The 17,213-nt window shown below is 46.9% G+C and overlaps 1 protein-coding gene across 7 annotated transcripts in view; it reads left to right on the forward strand.

The window, feature by feature from the left end:
* Window positions 1–17,213, forward strand: part of CDH20 (cadherin 20) — a 507,006-nt gene that overhangs the window by 426,720 nt on the left and 63,073 nt on the right. For all 7 annotated transcript variants that reach the window (XM_056520978.1, XM_056520981.1, XM_056520977.1 and 4 more), the window contains 2 exons: window positions 1,801–2,095; window positions 17,087–17,206. In XM_056520978.1, the coding sequence (XP_056376953.1) occupies window positions 1,801–2,095; window positions 17,087–17,206 (415 nt within the window). The remainder of the gene's footprint in view (window positions 1–1,800; window positions 2,096–17,086; window positions 17,207–17,213) is intronic.

A 17,213-nucleotide genomic window follows, 5' to 3' on the forward strand; every position in this document is an offset into this window, starting at 1 on the left:
TTGTGAAAGGAGATTTCTTTTCCTGAGCGCATAAATTAATGGAAAGAAATTCGGCTTTGTATTTCTTAGTGAGTTGTTTAGAGTCGTATCTTAATCATTACAACTCTCTAATTAAAACCTTCACTTAATAAGTCACACACCACAGATGGAAGCATTGTTCTCTGGGCAAGCGACTACTCAAAATGCCATTACAGAGGACTGCCACAGAAGTTATCTACTGGAATACCCAATATCACTGCACCTGCTGCTTTGTTCCAGTGCAATGGTGTATATGATCCGTTTTCTACTGTCCAAGACAGTATGTGGCAGATATGGAGTAAATGACTATCTGCATTTCTCTATTTCTCCATTTTTTTTTTCACAAAAACTGCTTAGGGTATGTGTCTCAGGGTGTACATTTATAAATCTCACATTTTAACTTTTCTTTTTAGCCATAAAGACAATAGAAGCCAGCCTCGTGACTAGCTTCAGGAAACTACAGTGATCACCCCAGAGTGGTTCAGTTATACATTTCCCCTACAAAGGCTGTAGTATGAATTGTAGTGTTATATGCTAGTCTTAAATGTGGCCACGTAATACATGGACAAGCTTGGTATTCTAGAACGACAGCTGTGCTTTGTGAAGAGCTCTATGTTCTAGATCACAAAGAGAAGATCTGGGCTGGGGACTCCATGAACGTTCATGGAGGGCATATTAAAAAGTTTTTGTCCTCATGAGACAATGCCTTTTATTTCAAGCTGCCATCTATATAAATTATTATTGAAATCCATGTAAGGCTAGGACTACAAAGAGGCTTTTTGAAGTGACATCTTCCCATTTTCTTACTAAGTGAGGAGAAGTACAAATGCTGCATCTCCGCCTCTCACATAAATAATATTGAGATAAATGGAGGGGGCGTGTCGGATGTGGCATCATGCTGCAACCGACACGCCTCCTGCACAGGAGGCCCCGTACAGGAGAACGCGGGGGTCCCAGCGTTCATACCCCCGCGATCAAAAACTTATCCCCCAGCCTGCAGGTAAAGGATAAGTGTCTAACACTGCAGATCTCCTTTAAATTCAATGTGCTGCAAATATACAAAGCACCCCCCTTATGCCCTGCACTAGACATAACATGGTGTTTGGGTGTTTTTCTCGAGTATTTTTTTTTTTTAACCCTCGTACTGTAGTTTTGTGAATGTTGGCTTTAGGTCTGATTTACACACACAGCATTTTGCAGTGTTTTGAGGCTATTTTAGTATAATATTTGAGTATTCTTCTGTTAGCTAAATACGTAAGTAGCAGCACTAATCTCCCTTCTTTCCTAATAATTGTTACAATGTATTAGGCCATTTTGCCACCAGCATAACACAGCCATGGGTATTACGGCTTTAAGTCTGGGCCTGAGTTCAGGTCTTATAGCCCAAACTATTAGCATCATACATCGCTATGATGCTGTCAGTTCAGGTTATTAGACCCATTGTCAGGACAAGACAGCCATAATATGGATCAAGAAATATGCCTGTGTGGCCATAGTCTAGGTATTGGACTGCAAACTTAGCTTGAATGCAACTATGTGGTATGGTGCCCCACGGTGAAACTCAGAATGGGCCATACTTGCTACACCGTAACTGTAAGTTATTTAATGTCTTCCACGTGGTCATAGTATATTTTCCATGACATCACAAGACACACATGAAGTGCCTTTGCTGCTAATAATTGTACATCTGAATGTTAAAAAGAGGCTGAACTCAACTGAATACAAACTGTTATGTGGAGGACTTTATTTTTTTTTATTTCTTTCATTTTATTGCTTTTTTAGCTTCATTCAGATATGGATGGAGGAGATGGCTCAATAAAGTACATCCTTACTGGTGATGGGGCAGGAACCATGTTCACGATCGATGATACAACAGGGGACATCCATGCTATACAAAGACTAGATAGAGAAGAACGAGCTCAGTATACCCTTAGAGCCCAGGCTCTGAATAGAATGACTGACAGACCTATGGAGCCAGAGTCTGAATTTATCATTAAAATCCAAGACATAAATGACAATGAGCCCAAGTTCCTCGATGGGCCCTACACAGCCTCCGTACCAGAGATGTCACCAGTTGGTAAGCATTTGGGAAAAAAAAATAATTTTGGTTTCATTTTACTCTATAATATATTAAAAAGCTAGGAAAAAATAATTTGTGGGGCAAAACTGAAGAAAAAATTATTGTCCCTCAAACTTGCACAATTGAATTTCTTTTTCAGTTCACCCTACAGTGAAACTGACATACTAAGTTTATTCTTTGGGTGGGTATGATTCCTATGATTCTAAACTAGGAATACGTTTTTGTATTGTTTTACTATAAAAAAAAAAAAAGACAAATACCTAAAAAAAAAATTCTCTGTATCACCTTGATCTGATCTCTATAATGCTTTTATTTTTCCACCTACAGAGCTGTAACTTATTTTTTGCACCTTAATTTGTAGTTTAAATTGATGCCAAATTTGCTTTTTGATTTCTTTATTTATGACAGTATATACTGTGCAGGCTGTGGTTGCTGCAGTTTAGGCTGTGCACAAAGACATACAGGATCTCCTACTGTGTATATACAGTATGAGGCAGACACAGAAGACATTAGGCTCTGAGAGAACGGCAAATTACAGATAAACCCAGCAGAGCAGAAATCTGCTAAAAATGCTATAGAATAGATATTCAATGGCCAGAAATAGTGCTGCTTCATATGTACACACACAGGGCTGCTTATCCTGAAAAGTTACCTGAAATGACAGGCACATTTAAAATGGCCGACATCAGAATGATCTCCTATGTCCCTCATTACCGACGGGTGTTGGCTGCATCTATTTTATAGGAGAGTACAATAATCACACAGAAGACAGCTGCATAATAGTACATGTTAGTAATTACTATTGTAACAGTAATACACCTCACAGCACAAGGGATTAGAGACCACCATGGCTTTCTTTTTCTTCCAGCTTGATGCATATCATTATCTTCATACAGCAGCTTACTTCATAAAGCAATGTGCATTTTTCATAACTAATATCAAAAGATTTTTTCCCCTGATTAATATACTTTAATATAAAAGATTTTACTTTACAATGAACATCAGGAAACTAGTAAATAATACATTTCAGTCAATAATAGCACTACTCCCTTTACAATGAGCATCAGGAAACTAGAAAATAATACATTTCTGTCAATTATAACACAACTCCCTCTGTTTTGGATTAATGTATTTTTCCAAAGTATCTTTATATACATTATATTAGTGTTTTTGAGCATCTCAACAGCAGGAAATAGATTCCTGTAAGACAGTAGGTATAGGGTTGATACGTGCATTTAGGGATGAGCGAATTGAATCTGACGAATCCGAATTTGTTACGAATTTCATGAAAAATTAGCTTTGCCACGAATCCGAATATTGCTGCGATTCGATCGCACAAATCGCTTCATTGAACTCCATTTAGTGCGGTCAAGGCTCCAGGGCATCTAAGATGGCAGCTCCACATGTGAGGGCATGGGGTAAGGAACTCTGGAAAGGTGACAAGCTGGGTAGGCGGTATTACCCTGAATCACATGCAGCTTGCAGCCTATCAGCAGACAGCATCCTGTGATGTCACAGCCCTATCTAATCGGCAGCCAGCTTGCAGCCAGTCCCATCAGTGTTTTATTGTAGAGGGGGGGGGGGGGCAGAGAGCAGTGTGTGTTGCACAGAAAAGCATTTTTATAGCAATGATTAACCTCAAGCCCAAATCTGGACAAGAAGCACTGATAGGGAAGGGAGAGAGATTGAGAGAGAAAGTGCTGCAGCACTGGTATGTACAACTGAAAAGCTAATAGTAGACAGCCAGTTAGGGTGAGCAGAGCACTAAAAGCCATAATCATCTGCTGTTATTGCCTAAAACAGGTTGTGTAGAGTAGCGTATTGTCCTCTATTAACTGTAACCTGTGCGTATATAGGTGGTGTACAATTTTGTTCCTGTTAGAGTCTAAAGGGCCTAGTTACTGTGAAAGTCTGCCAAAAGTACACACCTGCTGGTGTTATAGACAAATGCTGTTTTAAGCATACTGGAGCGCATTGTACTCCCCTCATAAGTGTATACCATGTACGCACATCTATGTGGTGTACGATTTTGTTCCTGTTATAGTCCTAAGGGTCTAGTTACTATGAAAGGCCATCTAAAAGTACACACCTGCTGCTGTTGTAGACAAATACTGTTTTAAACGTATGGGAGTGTATTGTACTCCCCTCATAAGTGCATACCATATACGTACATCTATGTGGTGTACCATTTTGTTCCTGTTAAAGTCTTAAGGGCCTAGTTACTGAGAAAGTCAAGCCAAAAGTACACACATGCAGGTGTTGTAGACAAATACTGTTTAAAGTGTAGCGGAGCTTATTGTACTCCCCTGGTAAGTGCATACCACGTACGTACATGTACGTGGTGTACCATTTTGTTCCTGTTAAAGTCTTAAGGGCCTAGTTACTATAAAAGGCCAACCAAAAGTACACACCTGCTGGTGTTGTAGACAAATACTGTTTTAAGTGTAGTAGAGAGTATTGTACCCCCCTCATAAGTGCATACCACATACGTGCATCTACGTGGTGTACCATTTTGTTCATGTTAAAGTCTTAAGGGCCTAGTTACTGTGAAAGGCCAAACAAAAGTATACACCTGCTGCTGTTCTAGACAAATACTGTTTTAAGCGTAGTGGAGCGTATTGTCCTCCCCTCATATACGCACTAATTATGTCAGGTAGAGAAGGGCCAGGATGTGCACAGAGGAGTGGCAGAGGCCTAAATTAATCAGGCGCAGGCAGAGGTTGCAGCAGATTAGGGTAGAGTGGAAGCAGGAGTCGCAGCGAGAGGCCTGAGCTCCCGGTATCAGCTAGCGGTCATGTCTCGACCAACAACCCATCTGCCATCATCGATTGGTGAACACCATCATCCACTTCATCACAAGTGACATCTGACACCCCCAGTCGGTGGGTTCCTCAGACACAACCCTCGGTTGGCATAGCCCGGGAGCAGTCCCTGTCCTCTCATTACCTCTTTCCTATGCTGTCCCCTTCCCAACAGAAGTATCGTATGCTTTCGGTTCAGCTCCACTATTTAGTGAAGACGATCTACTAGAGGTCAGTCAGCAGCTACTGCCAACCCAAGAAGTGGAGGACAAATCTGCTGCTTCCTCCGCTAGGCGAGCAAGTAGTGATGTAGAAAGAAAGAAAGACAGCATACGGCGCCTTGTGTATTACCCAATTGTATGGTGGCTATAAAGCAGTCAGGAAATCAAGCCCCTTATAGGTGGCTGCTCAACTTGAAGCAGAAAAATAGTGCACATCACCTCAATGTTGATCTGAGGAAGAGGGGGATACCCTCGAAAAGTGTCATCATTTTTATTTTGTTTTATTACAATAAAAAGGATCCATACGTGGATCTTTGACAAGATACTTTGTGACTCTGATGTTTGAGCTAGCAGCGCCTGCAATCGATGGTCCTTTTTCCCACATACTCTGCAAGTAGTGATGAGGAGAGTGGCGTGGGAGGTGGTGTTGCGAGCATTCAGGCTCCTGAAGCAGACGCTGTTGAGGAACCTGAGGAGGACATCAGTGATGTGCAGACATAACTCTATCAAGATGAAGCCGATCGCACTTGGGAGCCGGGTGCAGATGTGGCTTAATCATCATCAGGAGATGAGGGTTGCCCGTGAGGCAGTGGCTGAGCCAGCAAGGTGGTAGCATGGTTGGCAGTCAACATGGTGGCAGAAGTGGAAAGTCTGGAGCCAAACGTGCCTGGGGTAGACCACTTTCTTCGCGGCAGCCTACCTTCCTGGGAGGTAGTGGAACAGGGGTTCCTGGAATCGGCGGCAGTAGCAGTCATTCAGTGCAGACGGTTGGGGAGGAAAATCAGCTACTTGGTGGTGTGGCAGTTTTTCATCAAGCATCCAGAGGTTGTTAACCTGGCCACATGCAAGATGTGTCGGCAGAAGGTAAAGCGTGGCCAGGGTCCCAATGTTGGCATCACAGCCCTGCGTCAACATATGCAGCATCACCATAAAGCCGCCTGGGCATGCTGCTCCCTGTTTCAGCCAGCCAAGGCTCCACCATCTCAGCCGAAGGAAGCTGTCTGTCATACCCATCTTCTGTCGATCAAGATGCTCCTGCTCCTCCTACTTCGAGTCAGTCATTCCACCAGTAATCCATCGGCGAAGCCATGTCCAAGAGACAAAAGTCAGCGTCCAGACTAGCGGCTGGAGGTGGATCCTCTGTACCTGAAAGGCGATGACGCGGGTCGTACTGGGGAATCGGTTCTAAGCAGTAACTGGTGTTCACCAGAGCCCGCCGCAAAGCGGGATGGACTTGCTGCGGCGGTAACTACCAGGTCGTGTTCCCCAGTACCGACTCGACCTCTCAGGCAGCTGAGACTGGCGCGGTACACAAGGACTAGACAGAGGCGAGGTCAGATATAGCAGTAGGTCACGGCAGGCAGCGAGGGTCGTAGTCGGGGCAACAGCAGAAGGTCTGGGTACACAGGCTTGGGAACACGCTATAACGCTTTCTAAGGGCACAAGGCAACAAGATCCGGCAAGGAAGGGAAGAGGAAGTGAGTATTTATGAGTAGGGAGGTGACTGAACTAATTGGGCCAGGCACCAATTAGCGGTGCGCTGGCCCTTTAAATCTTAGAACATCGGCACGCGCGCGCCCTAGGGAGTGGGGCCGCGAGCGCCTGGACGAGACAGCCACAGGAGGAGGAGAAGGGTGAGTAGAACGGGGCGCGATCCGTGAACGGTTCTGACCCGCCACGCGGATTTCGTCCCCGCCAGCATGAACACAGCAGCGCTCGCGGTCAGAGACAGAGACCGGAGCGCTGCTGTTACTATAACACCGCGAGCGCTCCGGGAAAGCCGCGGGACCCAGAGCGCTCGGCGTTACAACAACAGTATGCGCCCACTCATCCAACAGTGCAGAAGTTAAATGTGCTCCTGTTCAAGTTGCTGGTGCTGCAGTCCCTTTTCAAGTGGTGGACTCTGCACCTTTTAGAGAACTGATGGGTTGTGCCGAGCCAAGGTGGAGAGTCCCAAGCCGTTATTTCTTTGCGAAAAAGGCAGTACCAGCCCTGCACAATTTTGTGGAACAGAAGGTGTGCCAATCCTTGAGCCTATCAGTGTGTACCAAAGTGCACTGCAGCGCCGACGTGTGGAGCTGTAACTACGGTCAGGAACAATACATGTCCTTTAAGACCAGTTTACAGCCACAACAACAACTTGGACAAGTCACGCCGCTTCCGCCTCCACGCTCTCAGGCCGTTGACAGTGACAGTGTGAGACTCCGTCTCCTCAGCCTCCACTGCATGGACAAGTCTCAGTGCACCTCCATCATACCATTTGTGCAGGGCACGGTGGTGTCATGCTGTTCTTCACATGGTTTGCCTTGGGGAACCGAATCACACAGGGGAGGAACTGCTAAAAGTTATTTATCAAGACATCTAATCATGGAAATGGGATCTATGGTGGCCGACAATGGGAAGAACATCTTGTCTGCACTGCGACAAGGAAGCCTGAGCAATGCGCCCTGCATGGCACACGTGTTTAATCTGGTTGTCAAGCAGTTCCTGAAGTGTTCCCCCCATCTGCAAGACAACCTAATAATGGGAAGGAAACTTTGCATGCACTTCAGCCACTCGTAAACCGCAAAACACACCCTCTTTGAGCAAAAGCATCAGAACGGTATCCCCCAACATAGTCTGATTTGTGACGTTTCCACGATTTGGGATTCGACCCTCCATGTGTTGGACCGACTATATGAACAGAGGGCGAGTAACACTTTCCAAGAAGGGAATTATTAGGGCAAGAATAGGGCCTTATAGGGGGAGTTTTTACCCCCCCCCCCTCCCCGGTTACAATGGACCAAATGTTCTCTTCCACCTTTTAGAGGTATTTGTATCACATCAATACTTGGTGGTGTAGGTGGCACATTGTGTTTTTTGTACACCTTTCCTTTTGTTAAATAAAAATAAAAATTTTGGGTACAGATATTTTATCCTAAGAATATTTTTAAGAGTTAAGTTTTATGTCATACATATATTCAATACTTACTTGTGCACACTAACACTTTTACAGAAGAGACCGTTTTCTTCTTCCTACACTACACCTCAGCTACTATTCTGATCCTGTCACCCGCCTGTTGCAACACACATCTGATGCCAAGTTCTCCTTTTTTCACCCACCTACGTCACTGGGTACTGGTATTGCCACCCACTGCCCCACTCTGTCACTGGGTCACTTTTAGGACTCCTGATGCTGCTGATGCCACCTCCAGGCTGTCTCATTCTGCCACCAAATGTTCTCCTCATGCTGATGCCTGCTCCAGGCTGTCTCATTCTGCCACCATGCGTTCTTCTCATGCTGATGCCAGCTCCAGGCTGTCTCATTCTGCCACCATATGTTCTCCTCGTGCTGACGCCAGCTCCAGGCTGTCTCATACTGCCACCATATGTTCTCCTCATGGTGATGCCAGCTCAGCTGTCTCATCTGCCACTATATGGTCTACTCATGCTTCCGCCACCTCCTAGCTGTGTCATTCAGCCACTATACGGTCTCCTCTTGCTGCCGCCAATTCCAGGCTGTGTCATTCAGCCACTATATGGTCTCCTCATGCTTCCACCACCTCCAGGCTGTGTCATTCAGCCACTATATGATCTCCTAATGCTGCCGCCAACTCGAGGCTGTATCATTCAGCCACTATATGATCTCCACATGCTGCTGCTAACTCCAGGCTGTGTCATTCTGACAGATTATAGTCTCCTCATGCTGCTGCCACCTCCTGGCTTTGTCACTGTGCCACCATGTGGTCTCCTTATGCTGCTGGCACATTAAAGAAAACTTTTAGGTTCATCTATTTGAAATCTTCAAGTTAAATGTTAAAAAATACCTTTAATCTTTTAAATTGTGAGGCCCTATTGTCTCATCAGGCTGTTACCACCTCCAGGCTGGGCTCATTCAACCACTATATGGTCTCCTCATGCTTCCGCCAACTCCAGGCTGTGTCATTCAGCCACTATATTGTCTCCTCATGCTGCCGAAAACTCCAGGCTGTGTCATTCAGCCACTATATGGTCTCTTCTTGCTGCCACCAATTCTAGGCTGTGTCATTCTGCCAGATTATGGTCTCCTCATGCTGCTGCCACCTCAAGGCTGTGTCAATGTGCCACCATATGGTCTCCTCATGTTGCTGGCAAATTAAATAAAACTTTTTTGGTTAATCTATTTGAAATCTTCAATTTCAATGTTAAAAAATATCTTTAATCTTTTCAATTGTGAGGCCCTATGGTCTCGTCATGCTGCCGCAACCTCCACGCTGTGTCATTCAGGCACTATATGGTCTACTCATGCTGCTGCCACCTCCACGCTGTGTCATTCAGCCACTATATGGTCTCCTCATACTGCTGCCACCTCCAGGCTCTGTCATTGTGCCGCTCTGCGACAGTGATTCTATTAGTGATGCCTCTAATTTGTATGTCATACTGAAAAACTGTATTTTTTCACTAACAGCACACACGGCAAGGCAAAAGTTTTCTACACCCCCATTGAGGCTCTCTAGAGGCCAGAAATAGCAATTTTTTATTGCGATTTGCCACAAATAAATTTGTACAGAACCAAATTTTTTCTGAAAATTGGAAAATTGGCCAAATTGAATTCTTCAAAAATTCGCTCATCTCTACGTGCATTGTACAATTTAGGACAGGGGTACCCTTGGATTGTGAGAAAACCTGTGCCCATACAGAACACATGCACATTAAAATTCTTTTTGCACTGTATAGAGGGCATATAATATATAAGATCTAATATTTAGGATTCAGCCTGAGAAAAATAGACCCTACAGGTAAGTGATTAGTTCTTGAGCCATCTTGATATTAAGTTGTCATCTGCTGGACATTTGAGCCTTGTTAAGAGAACCAAAATTGTGTCACAAATAAGAATTCCCTGGTAATGTCTAGGTCTCTAAACTCAGATGTCATAGGAGAAAAGGTTTGTGCATGCTGGATTTTTAACTGCCCAACTTTTAGTAATTGGATGGATAAACTACTGCTAGAGCTGTCTGGCAGCGACTTGATCCCCCTCACCCCCCCCCCCTTCTCTATGTAGGACAAATGAACATTCAGTCAATCTGAACATTCTTGTGTACAGGGATGATGAATGGTGGCTATTAAAGGTGTATGATCAGCTTAAAGGGAATATGTCAGCCCTCCATCATGCCCAGAGCTGCAGACATGGGTAAAGCTCACAGGAGATAAAAAAAGAAAAAAACAATACCTGTCTCTAATGGTTATAAAATCATGTTTTACTTCTAAGCTCAAGAGCTGTAGAGGGGATGCTGAGCTTAAGCATTGTTACGCCGAGCGCTCCGGGTCCCCGCTCCTCCCCGGAGCGCTCGCAACATCCCCGCTACTGCAGCGCCCCGGTCAGATCTACTGACCGGGTGCGCTGCGATACCGCCCCCAGCCGGGATGCGATTCGCGATGCGGGTGGCGCCCGCTCGCGATGCGCACCCCGGCTCCCGTACCTGACTCGCTCTCCGTCGGTCCTGTCCCGGCGCGCGCGGCCCCGCTCCCTAGGGCGCGCGCGCGGCCCCGCTCCCTAGGGCGCGTGCGCGCCGGGTCTCTGCGATTTAAAGGGCCACTGCGCCACTGATTGGCGCAGTTGGTTTAATTAGTGTATTCACCTGTGCACTTCCCTATATAACCTCACTTCCCCTTCCCTTCCTTGCCGGATCTTGTTGCCATTGTGCCAGTGAAAGCGTTCCCTTGTGTGTTCCTAGCCTGTGTTCCAGACCTCCTGCCGTTGCCCCTGACTACGATCCTTGCTGCCTGCCCCGACCTTCTGCTACGTCCGACCTTGCTCTTGTCTACTCCCTTGTACCGCGCCTATCTTCAGCAGTCAGAGAGGTTGAGCCGTTGCTAGTGGATACGACCTGGTTACTACCGCCGCTGCAAGACCATCCCGCTTTGCGGCGGGCTCTGGTGAATACCAGTAGTAACTTAGAACCGGTCCACTAGCACGGTCCACGCCAATCCCTCTCTGGCACAGAGGATCCACCTCCTGCCAGCCGAATCGTGACAGTAGATCCGGCCATGGATCCCGCTGAAGTTCCACTGCCAGTTGTCGCCGACCTCACCACGGTGGTCGCCCAGCAGTCGCAACAGATAGCGCAACAAGGCCACCAGCTGTCTCAACTGACCGTGATGCTACAGCAGCTACTACCACAGCTTCAGCAATCATCTCCTCCGCCAGCTCCAGCACCTCCTCCGCAGCGAGTGGCCGCTTCCGGCCTACGACTATCCTTGCCGGATAAATTTGATGGGGACTCTAAGTTTTGCCGTGGCTTTCTTTCGCAATGTTCCCTGCACTTGGAGATGATGTCGGACCAGTTTCCTACTGAAAGGTCTAAGGTGGCTTTCGTAGTCAGCCTTCTGTCTGGGAAAGCTCTGTCATGGGCCACACCGCTCTGGGACAGCAATGACCCCGTCACTGCCTCTGTACACTCCTTCTTCTCGGAAATTCGAAGTGTCTTTGAGGAACCTGCCCGAGCCTCTTCTGCTGAGACTGCCCTGCTGAACCTGGTCCAGGGTAATTCTTCCGTTGGCGAGTACGGCATCCAATTCCGTACTCTTGCTTCCGAATTATCCTGAAATAATGAGGCCCTCTGCGCGACCTTTAAAAAAGGCCTATCCAGCAACATTAAAGATGTTCTGGCCGCACAAGAAATTCCTGCTAACCTGCATGAACTCATTCATCTAGCCACTCGCATTGACATGCGTTTTTCCGAAAGGCGTCAGGAGCTCCGCCAGGATATGGACTTTATTCGCACGAGGCGTTTTTTCTCCCCGGCTCCTCTCTCCTCTGGTCCTCTGCAATCCGTTCCTGTGCCTCCCGCCGTGGAGGCTATGCAAGTTGACCGGTCTCGCTTGACACCTCAAGAGAGGACACGACGCCGCATGGAGAATCTCTGCCTGTACTGTGCCGGTACCGAACACTTCCTGAAGGATTGTCCTATCCGTCCTCCCCGCCTGGAAAGACGTACGCTGACTCCGCACAAAGGTGAGACAGTTCTTGATGTCAACTCTGCTTCTCCACGCCTTACTGTGCCCGTGCGGATATCTGCCTCTACCTTCTCCTTCTCTACTATGGCCTTCTTGGATTCCGGATCTGCAGGAAATTTTATTTTGGCCTCTCTCATCAACAGGTTCAACATCCCGGTGACCAGTCTCGCCAGACCCCTCTACATCAATTGTGTTAACAATGAAAGATTGGACTGTACCGTGCGTTACCGCACGGAGCCCCTCCTAATGTGCATCGGACCTCATCACGAAAGAATTGAGTTTTTGGTCCTCTCCAATTGCACTTCCGAAATTCTCCTTGGACTACCGTGGCTTCAACGCCATTCCCCAACCCTTGATTGGTCCACAGGAGAGATCAAGAGCTGGGGTACTTCTTGTTTCAAGGACTGTCTTAAACCGGTTCCCAGTACTCCCTGCCGTGACCCTGTGGGTCCCCCTGTAACCGGTCTCCCTAAGGCTTATATGGACTATGCTGACGTAGTTTGCAAAAAACAAGCTGAGACTTTACCTCCTCACAGGCCTTATGACTGTCCTATTGACCTCCTCCCGGGCACTACTTCACCCCGGGGCAGAATTTATCCTCTGTCCGCCCCAGAGACTCTTGCTATGTCTGAATACATCCAGGAAAATTTAAAAAAGGGGTTTATCCGCAAATCCTCCTCTCCTGCCGGAGCTGGATTTTTCTTTGTGTCCTAAAAAAGATGGCTCCCTACGTCCTTGCATTGATTACCGCAGACTTAATAAAATCACGGTAAAGAACCGCTACCCCCTACCTCTTATCTCAGAACTCTTTGATCGTCTTCAAGGTGCCCACATCTTTACCAAACTGGACTTAAAAGGTGCTTATAATCTCATCCGCATCAGGGAGGGGGACGAATGGAAAACTGCATTTAACACCAGAGATGGACACTATGAGTATCTAGTCATGCCCTTTGGCCTGTGCAACGCCCCTGCCGTCTTCCAAGACTTTGTTAAAGAAATTTTTCGTGATCTCTTATATTCCTGTGTTGTTGTGTATCTGGACAATATTCTGATTTTTTCTGCCAACTTAGAAGAACATCGCCAGCATGTCCGCATGGTTCTTCAGAGACTTCGAGACAATCAACTTTATGCCAAAATGGAGAAATGTCTGTTTGAATGTCAATCTCTTCCTTTCCTAGGATACTTGGTCTCTGGCCAGGGACTACAAATGGACCCAGATAAACTCTCTGCCGTCTTAGATTGGCCATGCCCCTCCGGACTCCGTGCTATCCAACGTTTTTTGGGGTTCGCCAATTATTACAGACAATTTATTCCACATTTTTCCACTATTGTGGCTCCTATCGTGGCTTTAACCAAGAAGAATGCCAATCCTAAGTCCTGGTCTCCCCAAGCGGAAGACGCATTTAAACGGCTCAAGTCTGCCTTTTCTTCTGCTCCCGTGCTCTCCAGACCTGACCCATCTAAACCCTTCCTATTGGAGGTTGATGCCTCCTCAGTGGGAGCTGGAGCAGTCCTTCTACAAAAAAATTCTTCCGGGCATGCTGTTACTTGTGGTTTTTTTTCTAGGACCTTCTCTCCGGCGGAGAGGAACTACTCCATCGGGGATCGAGAACTACTGGCCATTAAATTGGCACTTGAGGAATGGAGGCATCTGCTGGAGGGATCAAAATTTCCAGTTATCATTTACACCGATCACAAGAATCTCTCCTATCTCCAGTCTGCCCAACGGCTGAATCCTCGCCAGGCCAGGTGGTCGTTGTTCTTTGCCCGTTTTAACTTTGAAATTCATTTTCGCCCTGCCGACAAGAACATTAGGGCCGATGCTCTCTCTCGTTCCTCGGATGCCTCGGAAGTAGAGGTCTCTCCGCAACACATCATTCCTCCTGACTGTCTGATCTCCACTTCTCCAGTCTCCATCAGGCAAACTCCTCCAGGGAAGACCTTCGTTTCTCCACGCCAACGTCTCGGGATTCTCAAATGGGGTCACTCCTCCCACCTCGCAGGCCATGCGGGCATCAAAAAGTCCTTGCAACTCATCTCTCGTTTCTATTGGTGGCCGACTCTGGAGACGGATGTTGTTGATTTTGTGCGGGCCTGTACTGTCTGTGCCCGGGATAAGACTCCTCGCCAGAAGCCTGCTGGTCTCCTTCATCCTCTGCCTGTCCCCGAACAGCCTTGGTCTCTGATTGGTATGGACTTTATTACAGACTTACCCCCATCCCGTGGCAACACTGTTGTTTGGGTGGTCGTTGATCGATTTTCCAAGATGGCACATTTTATTCCTCTTCCTGGTCTTCCTTCAGCGCCTCAGTTGGCAAAACAATTTTTTGTACACATTTTTCGTCTTCACGGTTTGCCCACGCAGATCGTCTCGGATAGAGGCGCCCAATTCGTGTCAAAATTCTGGAGGGCTCTCTGTAAACAACTCAAGATTAAATTAAACTTCTCTTCTGCTTATCATCCTCAATCCAACGGGCAAGTAGAAAGAATTAACCAGGTCCTAGGTGACTATTTACGGCATTTTGTTTCCTCCCGCCAGGATGACTGGGCAGATCTTCTACCATGGGCCGAATTCTCGTACAACTTCAGAGTCTCTGAATCTTCTGCTAAATCCCCATTTTTCGTGGTGTACGGCCGTCACCCTCTTCCCCCCCTCCCTACTCCCTTGCCCTCTGGTTTGCCCGCTGTGGATGAAGTGACTCGTGATCTTTCCACCATATGGAAAGAGACCCAAAATTCTCTTTTACAGGCTTCATCTCGCATGAAAAAGTTTGCCGATAAGAAAAGAAGAGCTTCCCCCATTTTTGCTCCCGGAGACAAGGTATGGCTCTCCGCTAAATATGTCCGCTTCCGTGTCCCCAGTTACAAACTGGGACCACGCTATCTGGGTCCTTTCAAAATCTTGTGCCAAATTAATCCTGTCTCTTACAAACTTCTTCTTCCTCCTTCTCTTCGTATTCCCAATGCCTTTCATGTCTCTCTCCTTAAACCACTCATCATCAACCGTTTCTCTCCCAAACTTGTTTCTCCCACTCCTGTTTCCGGTTCTTCTGACATCTTCTCCGTGAAGGAGATACTGGCCTCCAAGACGGTCAGAGGGAAAAATTTTTTTTTGGTTGATTGGGAGGGCTGTGGTCCTGAAGAGAGATCCTGGGAACCTGAGGACAACATCCTAGACAAAAGTCTGGTCCTCAGGTTCTCAGGCTCCAAGAAGAGGGGGAGACCCAAGGGGGGGGGGTACTGTTACGCCGAGCGCTCCGGGTCCCCGCTCCTCCCCGGAGCGCTCGCAACATCCCCGCTACTGCAGCGCCCCGGTCAGATCTACTGACCGGGTGCGCTGCGATACCGCCCCCAGCCGGGATGCGATTCGCGATGCGGGTGGCGCCCGCTCGCGATGCGCACCCCGGCTCCCGTACCTGACTCGCTCTCCGTCGGTCTTGTCCCGGCGCGCGCGGCCCCGCTCCCTAGGGCGCGCGCGCGCCGGGTCTCTGCGATTTAAAGGGCCACTGCGCCACTGATTGGCGCAGTTGGTTTAATTAGTGTATTCACCTGTGCACTTCCCTATATAACCTCACTTCCCCTTCCCTTCCTTGCCGGATCTTGTTGCCATTGTGCCAGTGAAAGCGTTCCCTTGTGTGTTCCTAGCCTGTGTTCCAGACCTCCTGCCGTTGCCCCTGACTACGATCCTTGCTGCCTGCCCCGACCTTCTGCTACGTCCGACCTTGCTCTTGTCTACTCCCTTGTACCGCGCCTATCTTCAGCAGTCAGAGAGGTTGAGCCGTTGCTAGTGGATACGACCTGGTTACTACCGCCGCTGCAAGACCATCCCGCTTTGCGGCGGGCTCTGGTGAATACCAGTAGTAACTTAGAACCGGTCCACTAGCACGGTCCACGCCAATCCCTCTCTGGCACAGAGGATCCACCTCCTGCCAGCCGAATCGTGACAAGCATGCACACCTCCTCCCTTGATATCTCCTCCTTGTCCTGCATGAACGATGCACAAGGCTCAGTGCTAGAAGCCAAACCATGTGCATCATTTACAGTGGGCAGAAAGGGGTAGGAGAGGAGGATGTGTAGGATGTGTGGATGCTGCAACCGCTCTCTGGCACTTGAGCTTAGAAGAAGAACATGATTTTATAAGTTTGCAAACAACCATTAACTAAGAGACAGGTATCATTTGTTTTATCTTCCTATCAGCTATGTGCCTGTACCTGCAGCTCTGAGCATGATAAAGAGTTGACAGAGTACTTCTAAGATAAGTCTTGTGGTAAACCTTACTGCATGAGGATCCAGATCTGTGTTAGTCTACCCTTGTCACCATGAACCTCTGCGAATTCCAGCACTAATATATAGCTTGAAGACAAGATGGCCAACATTTGCTTATAGTCTGGACAGGAATATAAGTATACTGGCAATATAAGGTTGAAATATTTCATCAGTGGTTATTCCTTATGTATGAAAATGTTTTGTATCCCATTAATGTAGGATGGGTAAAATGATGAACAGGAAGCACATTTGTAGTCCTGGCCTGCATGTTATATCTCTACTAGCATTAAGAATAAGGCTTTCATGAATATATCTGGCTGATAAATGTGGAAGAAGCCTTTAATAATACAGATTATTTATATGCATAACACATACAGGGCCAGATACCAGTGAAATTAAAGACTTTCTTAGCTCAGAGAACAGGTGGTTAAAGCAGTCATCATGTGGACTGTGAATGGTAAATCCAATATGTAAGGGGACAGAGAAACATTAATAGCTTCTGTAGCTTATCTCTAAAAATGGTTTCTTCATTATATTGTTAGGATATATTAGTGGAATGGAGGATGTGTCTGGCAATTAATCTTCCCCTGACAAGTGGTTATACCGTTACTGTTGCTGTCATTATGCAAAGTTTGCAAGGTTTTTTTTTTAATTTGTATTGAAGAGACTAAATTAGATTTTCAGCTCTTAATTTAAAAAAGGTCAATGTTTTCTATTTTTGTCAGGTACCTCTATTATCCAGGTGTCAGCAACAGATGCAGATGATCCTACTTATGGAAGCAGTGCAAGGGTTGTGTACAGTATTTTGCAAGGACAGCCATATTTTTCCGTGGACTCTAAAACAGGTAATTA

Source organism: Hyla sarda, chromosome 5, assembly GCF_029499605.1.
Source record: "Hyla sarda isolate aHylSar1 chromosome 5, aHylSar1.hap1, whole genome shotgun sequence".
Taxonomy (NCBI): Eukaryota; Metazoa; Chordata; class Amphibia; order Anura; family Hylidae; genus Hyla; species Hyla sarda.